General features: G+C 38.2%; 1 protein-coding gene across 1 annotated transcript in view; it reads right to left on the bottom strand.

Moving 5' to 3' along the window:
• Positions 1 to 5475: 5475 nt before the first annotated feature.
• LOC104599145 (26S proteasome non-ATPase regulatory subunit 8 homolog A-like) overlaps positions 5476 to 16320 on the bottom strand; it is a 38942-nt gene continuing 28097 nt past the window's right edge. Inside the window, exons 6-7 of the mRNA XM_010261543.3 lie at positions 6752 to 6909; positions 5476 to 5748 (exon numbers count right to left, since the gene is read on the bottom strand). Coding sequence (XP_010259845.1) covers positions 6769 to 6909 — 141 coding nt within the window. The 3' untranslated portion in view covers positions 5476 to 5748; positions 6752 to 6768. The remainder of the gene's footprint in view (positions 5749 to 6751; positions 6910 to 16320) is intronic.

The raw sequence follows: 16320 nt of genomic DNA, 5'->3' as shown, positions 1-16320 counted from the left end.
AGTAACCAATATTTAGCAATAATAAAATATTACTAAGAGAGTTAAGTGGCATTAGGGTTTAACGAAATGTTGCCTTCAGTCTCAATCAAAGCTGAAATGTAGGGCCTGATCTAGCTACCAAAAACGAGTTTGAATGGGGGTTTAGAGAGCCCTAAAGGTTCAAACGGAAACTCCAGTGATGATGAACCTAAGTTTCCTTGTTGGTGTACTTTGGAGGTGTAATGTGCCTAAGACCTGAACTTAATCATGAAGGAATTTGGCATATTCTTCTCCAGAAAGATGAAAGTTATAACTATCTTCCTAATCTATAAGATAAGTTGCTGCAAAGCTTGAGGTTGTTTGGGGGAATGGTTAGATGCCTTACTTGGCTAAGATGGTTGAGGGAAGTGCAAGAAAAGGGGTGGTACTAGTGGAGAACCAAAGGATGTGTGAACGGGGTGTGTGTGTGTGTGTGTGTGAGAGAGAGAGAGAGAGAGGGAGAGAAGGGAAACTAAGAGAATGAGAGACAGAGAGAGGGTGATCTCGAGCTAGGCTTTGTTGCTTGGCTGAGTTACGACGACTACGAAAGGCAGGGACAGAGAAGGAAAGAGAAAGTGTGTAGGGAAAGAGTGAGAAAGAGTAAAAGAAAGAAAAAGGGAGGGAGATGAGGAGTGAGTCGCCGTTGCTAAGAGTTGTAGCAGCAATGACAAAGAAGAGGGAATGACAAGGGAGAGGATGGTGAGAAAGAGAGAAAAAGAAGGAAAAAAGAGAGATGGCACAAAGAGATAAAGATATAAAGAAAGAGAGAGAAAGAGAGAGGAATGAAGGGGAAAAGTTTTCGAGTGTTGCTCTGTTCTCATTGAAGGAAGGAAATGAATGGTATTTTTCTAACAGTAGATTAGATCAAATGCTAAAACTCAGCCTTGTATTTTTTAGGGCGTTAAGGGCATTTTGGAAATTTAAGGGTTTTTTGAGGGTATTTTTGCCATTTTGGGTTTAAGGAAGGGTTAAGTTGGAATTTTGGTTGAATGATCAAGATTTTTGGGTCAAAGAACGGAGTGGGCATGAAGGTGGAGGGTGGTCTCATGTGTACAGGCCAATAAAATTGACCGAACTGAATTTTTTTTTGTTAAGGTATTTTTAGAAAAAATTTATAGATTAGGGTTTTTATGTATTTTGGATCGATTGGTGGAGTCAAATTGACCAAGTTGTGTATGTATCAGGTGGCTCTGGAGGGGATGGTATGGTTAATGAAAAGTCTTGAAATAGAATCTTTGTTAGATGAAGGGATAAACAAGAGAGTTTTGAGTTGAAATTTCATGGGTAAGTATTTTAGGATGTTGAAGTATAATGGCAATGTCTGATGGGCTTAGGGAGGCTAAGATCAAGGAGATTTGAATTGTGGGTGTTTTGAACAATGAGAGGATTTGAAATTGAATCTATATGGGATAAAGGGGTAAATGAAGAAAATTTAAGTTAAAATTTCATGAGTAAATAGGTATTCTAGGATATCCAAAGTCTAATGGAAGTATCTAATGGGCTAAGGGAGGCTGAAATTAGGGGATCTGGACTGTGGTTGATAAGAGGGCTTCAAACAGAATTTTTGTTAGATGAATGGGTAAACAAATGAGTTTTGAGTAGGAAGTTGGTGGGTAGGAATTTTTAGGGTATCTGGAATCAAATAGAACTGTCTAATGGTTTCAAGGAAGTTGAGATAATGGGAATTTGGGCTATGGGTGTTTAACTAATGAAAGGGTTTGGAATAGAATCTTGTTTTGATTGAGGGGTACATGAGTTTGAGTTAAAATTTTATAGGTATGTATTTTGGGTTGCCTAAAGTTTAATGGGAGTGTCTAATAGATTTGGAGGTGTCTAGATTAAGGGAATCTAGGTTGTAAGCTCTTCAACTAATAATATGACTCAAAATGAAATCTCAGTTTGTTGGAGGGGTAAATGAGGGAATTTGGAATTAAAGTGTTACAAGTAGGTATTTTGTGATATCTAGAATTTAATGGGAGTGTCTGATGGGTTTGGAGGTGTTGGAATTAAGGGAATCTAGGTTGCAAGTGTTTTGACTAATAAAAGGACTCAAAATAGAATCATGGTTTGATAAAGGGGTAAATGAGGTAATTTTGAATTCAAATTTCATGGGTAGGCATTTTAGGATATCTAGAGTTTAATGTAAAAGACAAATCTTTAATTAGATGGGAAGAATGGGAAATTCAGGGGTTGAAAGTATCTTGGGTCATATAGAGTTGGCTAGTTTGGGCTCTCATAACGGAATCTTGAATTATTTATGGCTCAAAAGGGGGAATTTTGCTATGAAATTTTGTAGATTGGTTGAGTATGGAATTTTGGGATCAATGGTAAAGTATGATGTAATCAGTGAAATGGGATTGACCAAATTTTAAGCTTTAATGGTATTAATTAATTGAAATCTTAAAATGAAATCTTTAGTTAATGGCTTATGAAAGTTTGAAGTTTTGGGCTGAGACTTGTCCTGAATGGGTATTTCAAGGTTCTAAGTTAGATGGTGTCTGGTTTATTGGCCGTGGTGTTGGTGGGGTTTGATTAGGGTTATCGGATCGGAATTGGGCAAGCTCAATTATGGATTTTGAAGACTCTAGGCTTAGGCTCAGGGTTTTTGGTGTTTTCATGGAGATTGGAATGATTTGATTGGGTGTTCGGGGCTGAGTTGGGGTTCAGGTGAAAGGCCAAGCAAAAATTAGGTGCTAACAACTACCCGTCTTTGTTGTGGGATAACAGACTACAAAACAACAAAGACAAAAGAAGCACGTGAAAATTTTTATGAATGATAGGCTTAAAAGAGGTTAAGGTGAGGAATGATGTATTTGTGCAGCACCGTTCCATCATGTGAAGGCTATTTATTCTTAGCAAAGTGACCCCTCTTAGGTATCAAACAACCTTATGAAATTAGGGTATATTTACCGTAAAGAAAAATAGTTGAAAACAAAGTAAGTTAGGAAAAGTCTTCAGATTTATTGCAAAACATAATCATAAAAATATTTGCAAACACTCTTTTCTCTCTTTCTTTATTAATTTAAAAATATTCTAAAAAGCTTTAGTAAAACATTTTTGAAGACTTGATAAAGGTCCTATAATTGATATAGTATATTATTCTCTTTATAGGTGAGAAGCATCTTTCAATGCAAGAGTAGTCTATGCTCAAAAACTTTGGCAAAACAATCACTAAATTTTATGATAGTGCAAAGTGTTGTGCTTTCAACTATGTGGTAGTATCATTGTAATGTTGGTGCATGATTAACATTATGCCTTAAGTCATGATTCTCATTTGCACCCTTTGGGAATGAAGGGGAAAGTTTGAAAAGTTAGCACAAAATGGGGTGCTTAAAAGGTTTGAAGTTTTCGAACATACTATCAAACACTAGTAAATAATGAAGAACCTACCACCAAGCTTCTCATTAGAATTTTTCTTTTTTAATGTTTTTTTTATATTTTTATTCATTACTATTTATCAATTTTTGCACTCAATTTATTGTAACGTGGTATAACTTATTGAGGAAAACTACTGCCACTAGGGACTTTGAGAACAAGATAATTAATTGAAAATTTAGCTGACTCCTTTACCAAGAAGGACTTTAGAATTAAGATGATTAAATGAAGAATATTAATTTCCTTATCATAAGGCACAAAACTTTAATGCCATGAAGGGCTTTAGTGCTACGAGAGGCTTTGGTGTCATAAGGGACTTTTTGAAATTAAAGAGATTAAATGAAAAATTATTGATTTCATTGCAAGGCAAGAGACTTTAATGGCATGAGAGACTTTGGTGTTACAAGGGACTTTGGTTTCTAGTTAAACCGGTCGATTAGTTGATTTTCACCAGGTCTTTAGCAAATATGGTTGTTTCGGTGTGACCAAATTGGCTAAGGCCCGGGCCACGGTTCGATCGACCAGTCCAGTCCAATTTCCTAAAGACTATTTAAAAGACAAAACACTTAAGCATGACTTTCTCAAAAAATATTCTATTATAGGCATTGTCTCATGCACCTCAAAAAATAAAAAAGGAAGAGATGTAGAAATGCCTCCAGTTTTGGGGTCTAGAACCAACCTCTTTGATATTAAACTACAAAACTGCAAAAGAATTGTTTTGAACTTTTACCCTTCTACCCCCATAGGTGGTAATAATTGACCATTTCACAATTTAATCTAAAACTGCTTGCTTTTGAAGAAAAACAAAGGGTGGAATGCTTGTTTCATTAGACTTTATGATAGAAGATTAAGGTACCTAATTTGAAAGTTTTCTTTTATTGCATTAACTTTTTATTTTTAATTTTTCACATGTGCGGCCAAGGAGAGAAAAAGAGACTATATAAGGGCTGTATTGAGAGACCCCTTAATTCTCACACTCCTTTCTATTACAACTAGTGTGACCCGTTTGATCTGTTGTTTAAAGATGTATTCTTAACGGAAATATTTAATAACAACAATTTACCAAAGTTTTTAGATAATTCTAGATATTTACATATAAAATCAAGGTTCAAAGTTTCAATACGTATCAGGCTGTATTGAACGATACGTATCGTATCTGGGGCTTCTTAATACGCCTTTACAGTAGGTTTTTCGGGTCAGACCATGGTTCGGGGCTAGACAGGCCTTAAACCGACCTGTCTGAACCAAAATGAAAAAAAAACTCAAAAATAAAAATAGGAGAAATGAGCCTCAGTACAAGCTGATACGCCCCTACCGATGTATCGACTGTATCAATAATTTGAACCTTGTATAAACTAGTAGAAAAAAAAAATTATTCATTGTGCTTAACACTTATTTTTATATAGTTTATATATTATGAGACCCAATAACCCACGATTTTCTGTCTTTTATAGAAGAATATTGGTTTACAGCATATACTATGTAGGCTGTTGGCAAATTTGGTTTTTGACATTTGCTTGAGACCAAGCTGAGGTTCATATTTAGGGTTAGCCGTCAACCTAACCCAATCCATATAATTTATATCCTTATTTTATTAGAGAGAGCAAAAATGGGATACGAAAGGAGGGACTTATTGGGGATGAGAGATATTCAAACATTGACTATTAAGGTGGGAGAGAAAGAAAGAGAGATTTAAGAATGGACTTATTAGGGTAAACATAGATTTTATGAGAAATTTTTAATTTTAAATTGTTATATTTTTAATGATTTAATTTAAAAATAAATATGCACCTGAGATCGGTTTCCATCAAGGAAAGCCTATGCCCACAACGTTCCAACCACCTTTTGCAACCTTGCATTGGGAATATCTCCCCATGAAATAAAGCATACAAGTATGGAGATATTCTCAATGCAAAGCTGTAAAGACTGTTCGAAACGGGCTCTGCCCTGACCAAAGCCAAACTCGAGAAAGAAGGTATGTGTGAACTATAGTGAGAGGACCTCTGTGTGTGTGTGTATATACAGACCGATATGCACCTGTGTCACTAACCTGAAGGACCGATACATTGGCTACTTTACAACTTACTTGAAAATAAGAACTTTGATCAATAAGGAACAAGTCTATTCAGGAATATTCAATCACGATCAATACGGAATATAGTAAAACAAAGAGGCAGTTCAGTTTCTCTTGTGACAAAGGGCATCATCATAGCCAACACTGGCATTTGCTTTGTCATACGAATTACATTTGAAAGTTCAAACACAACAGGTCTGTATTCTGTAGCTCTGTGACTGCTCTCACAAATTGAGTGAAGCCAGTCAAGCATCTAGCTTTAGTAAGTTTATCCACGGTTGCTGCAAAATACAAATAGTGGTAATGAGTACAGCCATCCCTATAAATGCCACATTCAAAGAACAAGTAAACAAAAGAAAGCCCCAGTACACAAAGGGAAGAAGATTACAGCAATGAAAGACAAATGAGAAAAAGAAAAGCAAAAGAACTCCGAGGTAAGCACAAACCAGTCTCCAGCCCAAAAACCAAAACCCCCAAAGCTACATCTTAAAGAAACCAAAAGACAAATAGAGAACCAACAACACAAAGATTTGACAAACAGCTCATCCTTGAGAAATCCCCACGCATATCCTAGCAAAAATCCCTGCATCATATGCCGAGAAAAACCCAGTTCCCCCTTCCATGTCTACCCTTCATGATGAAAGAAAAAAGGACCAACATCATCTGATCAACTTAGCAGACTCACATTGAAAGCAAGAGTTGCACTTTCTCAAATAAAATCAACGGTTTAAATTGCTCTATCAAAGGATAAATATCAGCAGATCAAAAATATCTTCATTAGCTGTTCTGATAAAAAAAAAAGATATTAATTCCACTCCTCCCTTCAATTGATGGCTCAGTGAGAACACATCAAATCCATGCAAAAGCATTAATAAAAAAACTTGGTCAACCTTCCATTCATCACATCTATCAATTGATCTAAAATATTCAATAAGGACACTCTTTTTACAATGTACACAGTTCGGTACAACCAATTAGATGATCTCATCAAACACTATCTATAGAATCTTAATCAAATTGATCATACAAAGTATATGATATGTCAATGACATAGGAACCATGTCAACAAGACATGTGGCTCATACTCAAAGATTGCGAACATTTGAGTGGCCCTGTACCAAATATAAGGTTCATGTCTAGAGAAACCAAGATAAAATATTAGATCAGAAAATTGAAATAAAATCAGGAAACAAAGAATGTTGACCCAGAAAATTTTATAATGACTACACATATACAAATGTACACAAAGCAATCAATAGAGCCCTAGATTGTCCATAGAAATACCATTAGAATAAGCAGTTTTATACAATCCGCTCCAATTCTCGGGCATAACTAAGCGTCTGATTGATCAGCTGTAAAGATGGTATCTCCTTGCAAGGGGCTGATTCTTTTGCCTTCTGGAAATATACAAATCCATTCTTTATCTCCCACTCAGGGTGTTCCTGCATACAACATAGAATGTGAATTTTTCTTTTGGAGAAAGGGTAAGGGTATTTATATTAATAATTTAATATATAGGAAAACAATGTATATATGAGAAGATGTTCATTGATGTACTATAACATAATAATAATTATCTTAACTCTTTTGCAGTGTAGTTGAAGTGTTGCCAAGGCATTGTAGAAAATCATTTGGGCATTTTAGAAGCCCATTACCTAGGCAACTGAGTGGGGAGTATTGATTTGAACCTCTTAGTTGGGGCAAATAATTGACTGCCCCTTCACATATTGATATCAGTGTATCATTTTGTGTTGATATGATAGGACTGTAATGTAGTGTGCATGTGTTTTCCTTTGAACAAGGGATATTATTTAAAAATCGTGTTATTTTTCCTGAGAACAAGGTCTCAATCTTTATTTGCTCATTTACTGAATAAAATTATGGTTTATGTAGATTATAATTAACAAGTCATTAGGTAACACTACTGTATAGTATTAGTACTAAGCTTCCAAAAGCAAATATATTGTTAGCCTCCAATGTAGATAAAACTCTCAAACAACAAAGATGTATATATGATGAGAAGTGAATTCAAATCACCTTGTTACTGACTGGTTTTGCAATGCTGTTTACCGTATTTATGCATTGTGTAATGGTATTTGTACATATTTTTCTTTTATTCTATTCCTAAATTGCACCAAGCCCAAGCATGAGGTATAGGTTGGTTGGCCCTAAATCCAATCCAACCTCCCCACCCCCCAAGTCACAGCACTATATAATGCCTAAATGAAAGGAAGTGCAAAAACACAAGTAGAAAAACTTTCAAACCTGACCAACCCACCCAAGCCTGAGCCCAGCCCAAGTTGTGTTGGATATGCTCAGGTTGGGCTTGGCTCGGAAAATTTGGGCTTGACCTTTGGATGGGCCTATATTGGCCCTATAGTCTATACCTAGCCCAACCAACCAAAGTTGCACAACTAATTAGATTATTTTAATAGTAAAGAAAGATATTTTTAATTAAAATGAAAATAATTACATCTAAAACCATGGTAAAGCATGACACAAGACATTCAACCATACTAAAGCATCAAACCACTACGCAAGCATAAACCTCACAAGCATGGATTCTTTTAACTAATAAAAGTTAAAATAAGATAAAATAAATAAATAAATATAGTAAATATTCCATAAAAATAGGAAAGTTTATGACAAATTAGAAGATTTCTCATGACATTTAAATACAAAATTAACAAATCATTCCAGTAGATACCTTACCCCTAGAAAAACCTATACACTGTTATCTCCAGCTAATAATAAAACAAGGGTGTTTGGAGATTAACTACGATGTGAGACATAACTGTGTGGGCTTGGGCCTTTTCTCAGTTTATATTATGTATTTCCTTTATTTAAGTTTTATGGGCTTTTCTTGTACTCTTATTTTTATTGCTGCCACCTAATCAGAAGCAGTTTTGTCTTTCTTGTAATCTTTTGTCACTCATTTAAATTCCATGGTTTGGACAGAATAGAAGCCGCCATTCCTTTCTACAAGTTCTTCTCTTCTCTTAAACCTGATTGTAAACATGGTATCAGAGCACTGATACTACTTTTACAGTATCATTGTAAACATTGTAAACTAGAAGAAAGTTTACTATAAAGGATGTTATGTCTTGTGATTCGATCTTTTTCTGAACCTCCCTAGAATTCTATTCAGGGGGAGACTAGTGGGGTGGAGGAGACTTCCTCTGAGGTTAATCCATTTGTTTCTATTCCTACTTCCACCCTTCCATCTGCTCCTTCTGATCCTTCTAATGCTCCCTCTACTTCTGATTCCCCTTGTCCAGAAACAACACCTTCAGCAATTTCTCGTCCAGATAAGACTCCGAACACACCTACAGTAACGGTTCCAGTAATTGATGCGAGAGAGCCAAGTGTTTATCAAAGAAAGAGGAAGAAAGACCTACTAGTTGATGACCACAACCAGTTGGATGCTTCTGAATCTGGCCAAGGTACTATCTGTCTCCTGCTCCACTAGTTATGATTTGGATCTACCTATTGTTGTACCGAAACCGGTTCATTCATGTACAATTCATCCTATAAATAAGTTTGTCTCTATCCTCATGTCTCTCCTGCCTATCACTCTTTCGTCTCTGCCTTGTCCTCTGTCTCAACTCTTCTAGGAATTCAGAGGTGATTGTTGACCCCAAATGGAGGGAAGCCATGTATGAAGAAATGAGAGACCTTATTTATCAAAAGAAAAAAAAAAAGAAATGAGAGCCTTATTGAAGGTTAATACTTGGGAGTTAGTAGATCTACCAAATGGGAAGGCACTGTTGCAAGTAGGTGTATACAATCAAACATAAAGCTAATGGCTCTATTGAAAGGTACAAAGCCAAATTGGTTGCAAAAGAGTTTGCACAAGGAGTCCTTTGCCCCAGTTGGATGTAACAAATGCATTCTTGAGTGGTGATCTACAAGAAGAAGTCTACATGGATGCTCCACCAGGGTAAAACATGAGAGGAAAAGTATGTAAACTGAAAAGGGCTTTATATAGGCTACAGCAATCACCTAAGGCCCAGTTTGAAAGGCTATGCAAGGCAATGACAACTGTGGGATACCAACAAAGTAGTGCTGATCACACATTGTTTTATAGAAGAAATGGAGACAAAATGACAACATTGATTGTATATGTTGATGATTTAGTGGTTATAGGGAATGATTAGGAGATCAAAAGTTGAAAGGTTTCTTAGCCTCAAAGTTTGAAATTAAGGATTTGGGACCTCTAAGATATTTATTGGGAATAGAGATAGATAGATCCAGTGAAGGAATTTACATTATCCAAAGGAAGTATGCTCTAGATAGAGGTGTAGATCGGGTCATGACAGGCTGGCACGACATGACTTTGTGGGCTGCTTGTGCTTTAGCGGGCTGTGCCATGTTGGCTTATGGGACGATGTGGGCCATGCCTGCCTCCTCTAGGATCCTTAATAGGTCAGGCCCAACACAGCTCATGGCAGGCCCAAGCTAGGCCAGACCATGAGAGGCATATTTAAAAAATAATGAAAATTTTAAAATAAATAAACAAAAGACAAAATTTTGAAAAAAATCTTAAAATTTTATTTTATATGAATTTTGATGTATACAATTGTTTATATATGAAATAATAAAATGAAATAATAAAATGAAATAAAAAAATACAATAAAATTGGAATAAAAGAGTACAATAAAATTGAAAAAAAAAAAAATATATATATATATATATCATAATCTTATATATAATATTATTATATATAATATTCTTACACATACATATACATATATATGTATATAATTATATTATTATATATAATATAAATATATAATAATACATATGGGCTACGCCAAGCCGCGGGCCAATACCAACACAGCCCACTTTGTCGTGTCGCGTTGTGCCAGCCCATGGACCTAAAAATCCAAGCTTAGCATGGCCCAGGGATATGGGGCAGGCTGCGGCACAGCCCACGTGCTACAATAACAGGCTGGGCTCGGCATAGCTCGATTTACACCTCTAGCTCTAGACTTGCTAGAGGAAATAGGGAAATTAGGATACAAACTAGCTAATACTCCTATTTAGCAAAACCATGGTTTGCAAGGTGATGATGAGAAAGCTTTATTCTAACAAAGAGAGGTATCAACAACTTGTTGGCAAACTTTTATATTTATCTCTTACTAAACCCGATATTGTTAATGCAGTTCACGAAGTCAGCCAATTTATGCATACTCCATGTGTTTCCCATCTGAATGCAGTAGAAAGAATTCTGAGATACCTAAAGACTGGTCCAAGAAAGGGATTACTTTTTAAGAAGCATGATAAAATTGAGGTAGAAACGTTTACTTATGTTGATTGGGTAGGACCTATTGGAGATAGGAGGCCCATCAGTCTTGCAACATTAACAAAGCAAATGGGAGATCCGGATCAGCCCATATTCATGCACATGGACTCAAATTGGACCAGCCCATCCTTAGCTAACAGCAGCTCAAATGGGCTTGGAGACTACCACAACCACCTGCAACAACTCCTCCAGCAATATGGCAGCGTGTTCAAAAAACTCCAACAGCTTCCACCACCCCGAGAGCATGACCATCGCATTCCTCTCATGCCAGGAGCCGCCCCAACCAATGTAAGACCTTACCGATACTCTTATTTTCAAAAATTTGAAATCGAGAAGCAAGTTCATGATAAGCTTGAGAAAGGAATAGTACAGCCCAGCCACAACCCATTCTCCTCGCCGGTATTATTAGTCAAAAAGAAGGATGGGACTTGGCGATTTTGTAGGGCTCTTAACAATATCACCATTAAGGATCGATTCCCAATACCTGTCATTGATGAATTGCTTGATGAACGTAGTCGGGCCACCATATTCTCAAAATTAGATTTACGAGTTGGGTATCACCAGATAAGGGTACATATAGAGAATGTTCACAAAACGGTTTTCAGGACACGTGATGGCCACTATGAGTTCATGGTCATGCCATTTGGGTTGACCAACGCTCCGACAACATTTCAAGCCTTAATGAACGACATATTCCGGCCATATTTACGTAAGTTCATTCCTGTTTTCTTTGATGATATATTGATCAATAGCCCCAACTAGGAGGAGCATCTGAACCATCTATAGGTCACCCTCGCAACACTTAAGACCCATCAGTTGTTCGCTAAAGAGTTCAAGTGCTCCTTTGGACAAACTCAAGTATATTACCTGGGACATGTTGTAGAAAACGGAACTGTAGCAGCAGACCCGGATAAAATCTCCAGTATATAGGGCTGGCCGCAACCCAAAAATATGAAAGAATTGAGGGCCTTCTTGGGCCTGATAGGGTATTATCGCCACTTCATCAAAAGCTACAACCCAATAGCTGCCCCTTTGACCCAATTGCTGAAAAGAGATGCCTTTCACTGGTCAGCCCAGGCCCAACAAGCATTTGAGCAGTTGAGACATACTGTTTCAACACCTCCAACATTAGCACTGCCCGATTTCACAAAAGACTTCATCATTGAATGTGATGCCTCCGGTCAAGGTGTTGGGGCTGTCCTCATGCAAGAAGGCCGACCACTAGCCTTTTTCAGCAAGGCCTTGACATCACAAAAGTGGGTCAAATCAGTTTATGAACAAAAATTAATAGCAGCGGTCTTAACATGTACATCTGGATATTGCACATTTGTAGGAGGTAACCTAGTTACTTCGAGAAGCAAGAAGCAAACTATTGTAGCTAGATCAAGTGCTGAAGTTGAGTATAGGGAGATGGCTCAAGGAGTTGCTGAGTTACTCTGGCTTCAAATCCTTCTAAATGAGTTGGGGATAGGTGTGATTGAACCTCTAAGGCTTTATTGTGACAATCAAGCATCAATTGATATTGCCAATAATCTTCTCTAGCATGATAGGACGGAACATATTGAAATTGATAGATATTTTTTTGGAGAAAAAGGATTGTTTCTAGAGATATCTGCAGCCCTTCTATGCCTTCTACAACAACTTGTTGATGTTCATCAAGGGCCCTAACAAAGCAAGATTTTTGGAATTACAATGCAAGCTGGACATGAAAGATATCTATGCTCAGCTTGAGGGGGAGTGTTGTGAGACATAACTGTGTGGGCTTGGGCTTTTTCTCAGTTTCTGTTATGTATTTCCTTTCTTTAAGTTTTATGGGCCTGATCAGGGGCAGTTTTGTCTTTCTAGTAATCTTTTAAATCATTCATTTAAATTCCATTTATGGCTGGACAGAATAGAAGTTGATGCCCCTTTCTTCAAGTTCTTCTCTTCTCTCCTCTTAAACCTGAATGTAAACAAAAACTTGTAACTTCCATATAATGAAAGGAATACTGGAACCATCTACCCAAATTACATGGATAGTATGAGTAGGAAGTTTTGATTTCTCTCCATACATTCAAAACCATGGTCATATGCCAAATTAGCCAAGCCATCAGCAGCTACATTGCCTTCCTTGGAGGTAAGATCCGAAATGTTACTCTTCATTTTAGAAAGCACTTGCCAAGATCTTTTTTGACTAAAGATATCTCCATCAAAAAATAGGGTTTTTAAAATACTGCTCAAATGCTTCCAAACCCTGGAAACAAGAACGCTCTCAATTAGAAGGTGATTCGTAGTTTCAATTGTTGGATTCTTACAACAACAGCGTTTAGAAGCTGACAGAAGGACAAGTTTCATTATGTTATCATCCACAGGAATTCTATTAATTAACACCCTCTAAGCCAAAAAGAAGTGGGAATATGATGGAACCCCAAGTAAGGGTGGGCCACTGCTATGTAATAGTGAGATTCTCTTTAGTCAAGAGGAGGGAGAGATGGAGAATAGGTTTGTAGAGGCTGCTAGATGGAGGAGAACGGTGAAGATTGAAGCAAAAGATTCCTAATTTGAAGAGATAAGGATCAGGGGCCAGCAGAGCTTGAAGATTAGGGAGGCAAAGAGAGCCACAATATTGTTGGAAGGTCTTGAAGTGATTGAATGGTTGCAGAGTTTTGTTTCAGAAGCAAGCTCCAAAGGTAAACTGAACTTTACGAAGTTCAACCTTGATGGAAGAAAGAGCTATGAGGTGGAATGCAAAAAGAATGCAAAAGGCTGCTACATAACACTGCAGGAATTCTTCGGAGGAAGAAAGAAGCAGCTGGCTTGTTTCGCAGAAGGTAAACAGGGTGTTGGATGGAAGGTAGTGGCAGAGGCACTGAGTGACATTACTCAGCAGATGAAAACAAAACAAGTAGAAGCTGCAGTAAAGGAAATGAAAGGGGGTAATCACAAAAGAAAGGAAGAACCCGCTGACAGGAAATGGATGATTGCAGAAAAAGGGAAAAGATCTTGTAAACTGGTAGCAACAGCAGAAAAAGAGGATTGGGAAAAGAAATTTGTGGTTGAGACTTCAAGTCCACCAAGGGATTGGAGAGGTATTGCTCAGGCGAATCTCAAAGAATTAAACCTGCAGAAGCCGATGGTGATTACTCCTTATGAACCCTGTAAATCTTTGATAGATCTGGGTGAAGTTAAAGTAGAGATTTCAGCTTTAAACATTCTTTCTGAGGCTGGTGCTGCTACAGTCTCGAGTTGGTGTCCTCTATCTAATACCAAATGCTTTGAGATTGAAGACAATGTAATAGTCAGAGTGCTTGGGTTACCTTTCAATCTCTGGAAGGAGGAAGTTACAGTCAATAGCTTTAATTTGTGATGCAAAATTAGAAGGAGTTTTTGACTGTGATCTCCATTCAGTTGCAGTGAGTTCAAGTGGTGTTAAACCCAGTGACATCCCAAGGAAGATAGAGGTTGCTTCAGAGGGCTTAGTATACCCCGTTTGGCTTGCTACCTCCATTGAAGCCCAGCTTTGGAAAGAGGCAAGAAGGGAGGAAGATGAAAGGGCAGAACAGGCCTGGTTGCTTGGTTTGCAAGGCAGAGTAGACACTACAAAAGAGGCTAAGTCTTCTGAGGCAACTAGGAAAAAAGAGAGAAAAGAAAAAAATTTAACTACTTGGGGAAAGTCTGTTTGGCGGGGCAGGCTGAGGAATGGCAGGTCCTATGTTCAGTCGGTGACGGGAGGTTTAATTGGAGGTAGACTTGTGCCAGGAGTTCAAATTTCAAAGGAATTCAGGGGTTAAGCCGGTCCTGTCTGCTCCTTTGAACCGAGGCCAGTCACATGTCTCCTTAAGTGAACACGTGACTGGTAAAGAAGTTGGGGGGTTGGGCCCAGGCCCATAAAAAATAAGGGGACCTTTTCCTACGAATGGGCCGGTCGGATTAAAGAGAGTGGACCCAAATTCTAAAGTCCCACGTGCCAGTTTAAGTAGGCACGTGACTAAAGGTTTGGTGAGGACGATGGACCAAAAAAATGGTCTATCGTCGTCTTCCATGAGTAAACCTTTTCTACCGCTCACAGGGGAGGAAGCTAGCATCGGCAGAGTGGCAAGTTCGAACTGGGCATGGGTTCCAAGCAAGAAGAAGAAAGTTTTCTCCCCTGAACGGCGAAATCCGAGGTTCAAGAAGCACTCGTTGACAGCGGAGTCGGGGAGTTCCCTTTTCCGGAGACAGCAAATCCCTTAGTGATGAGAGCCTTCAAATCGAGCTGCTTTTTTTGGAAAATGATGACCCGGATGTTTCAGTTTCAGCCCAGAAGTTGCACTCTAAATGTATCTTATTAGCTACAGATTTGGGGTTTACCGCAGATTTCTTAGAGGAGAGGCAGGGGACACTGGTTCTTAAATTAGCTCCCAGTTCACTAGAGCAGCACGGCACCGGTAGAGGAATAGAGGAACAGCAATTACCTTGGTCACCGATCACAGAGTTATCAACAAGGGGACAACTTACAAAGACAAATTCTGATGCAAGGATTAAAACAACATTGGTTGAACACAATGGGAACCCACAGTCATCTACTTTGGAAGGATTAGCTGCGACCTTGCCCCTATGTGTTGCCCCTCGAAAGTTTTTGACATCTTCCCACAACCATTCAGGTAATATTGTCAATTCGTTTTATAGTACTGATGTCGGTTTTCTACCTGAAACAGGTACTCCTGCAGCTTTACTTGATGCAGCAGCCAAGGTTGGAAGGGACAAGAGGGGCAAAGAACAAGAGGAAGTGGTAAGGGGAAGAGAATCACAGGAAAAAGGAGTTAGAGATGATCTGGGATCAGATCTGTATGTTTTTGGAGGAGTATAAGAGAAAAGAGGAAGAGGGAGGGAGGGGTGAGGTTCAAGAAGTTTCAGCAAAAACAGGGGATCAAAGTAGGAAAAATGCAAAGGGTGAATCAATTATGGGAAAGATGCAGAATGAGGAATTAGAGAGGATTTGGGGACAGATCTGTGCCCTCCTTGAGGAGTACAGGCAAAAAGAGGAATCTTTGGAGGAAAACCAAGAAATCTCAAAAAAGCAAAATAAAACAAAAGCAGTCTTAAGCAGATCTGGAACATTTAATAACCGAAGGAAGAAGAAAAGATCAGAGGTGGAAAGGCTGATATCAGATAAGGAAGAAAATCTGGAATTCAGCGAAAGAGGGGAGAGAAGGAAAGCCTCTAAGTAGAGGTCTGACCTTAGAGGGGGATGTCAAATCTTTTACTATCATGAAAATCATTAGTTGGAATGTGAGGGGGTTGGGGAGTGTTAGGAAAAGAAGGCTGATTAAGGACCTCCTTAGAAGGGAAAGGCCGGATATAGTGATGCTTCAGGAGACCAAACTAGCTGATATCGATAGAAGATGGGCAAGAAGTATCTAGAAATCTAGAGAAATAAGTTGGGTTTCAGCACCTTCTTGCGAGGCTTCGGGGGGTATTGCTACCTTTTGGAGAGAGGATACGGTGGAGGTTTTGGACGAACTAGTAGGTAATTTTTCAGTGTCGTTAAAATTCAAGATGGTTGAGGATGGATTTGTCTGGGCCCTA

The sequence above is a fragment of the Nelumbo nucifera genome, chromosome 2 (genome assembly GCF_055504915.1).
Source record: "Nelumbo nucifera cultivar China Antique chromosome 2, China Antique-T2T, whole genome shotgun sequence".
NCBI lineage: Eukaryota > Viridiplantae > Streptophyta > Magnoliopsida > Proteales > Nelumbonaceae > Nelumbo > Nelumbo nucifera.
Note: the sequence above shows the minus strand (reverse complement) of the source record. Positions and strands in the feature narration are given on the sequence as shown.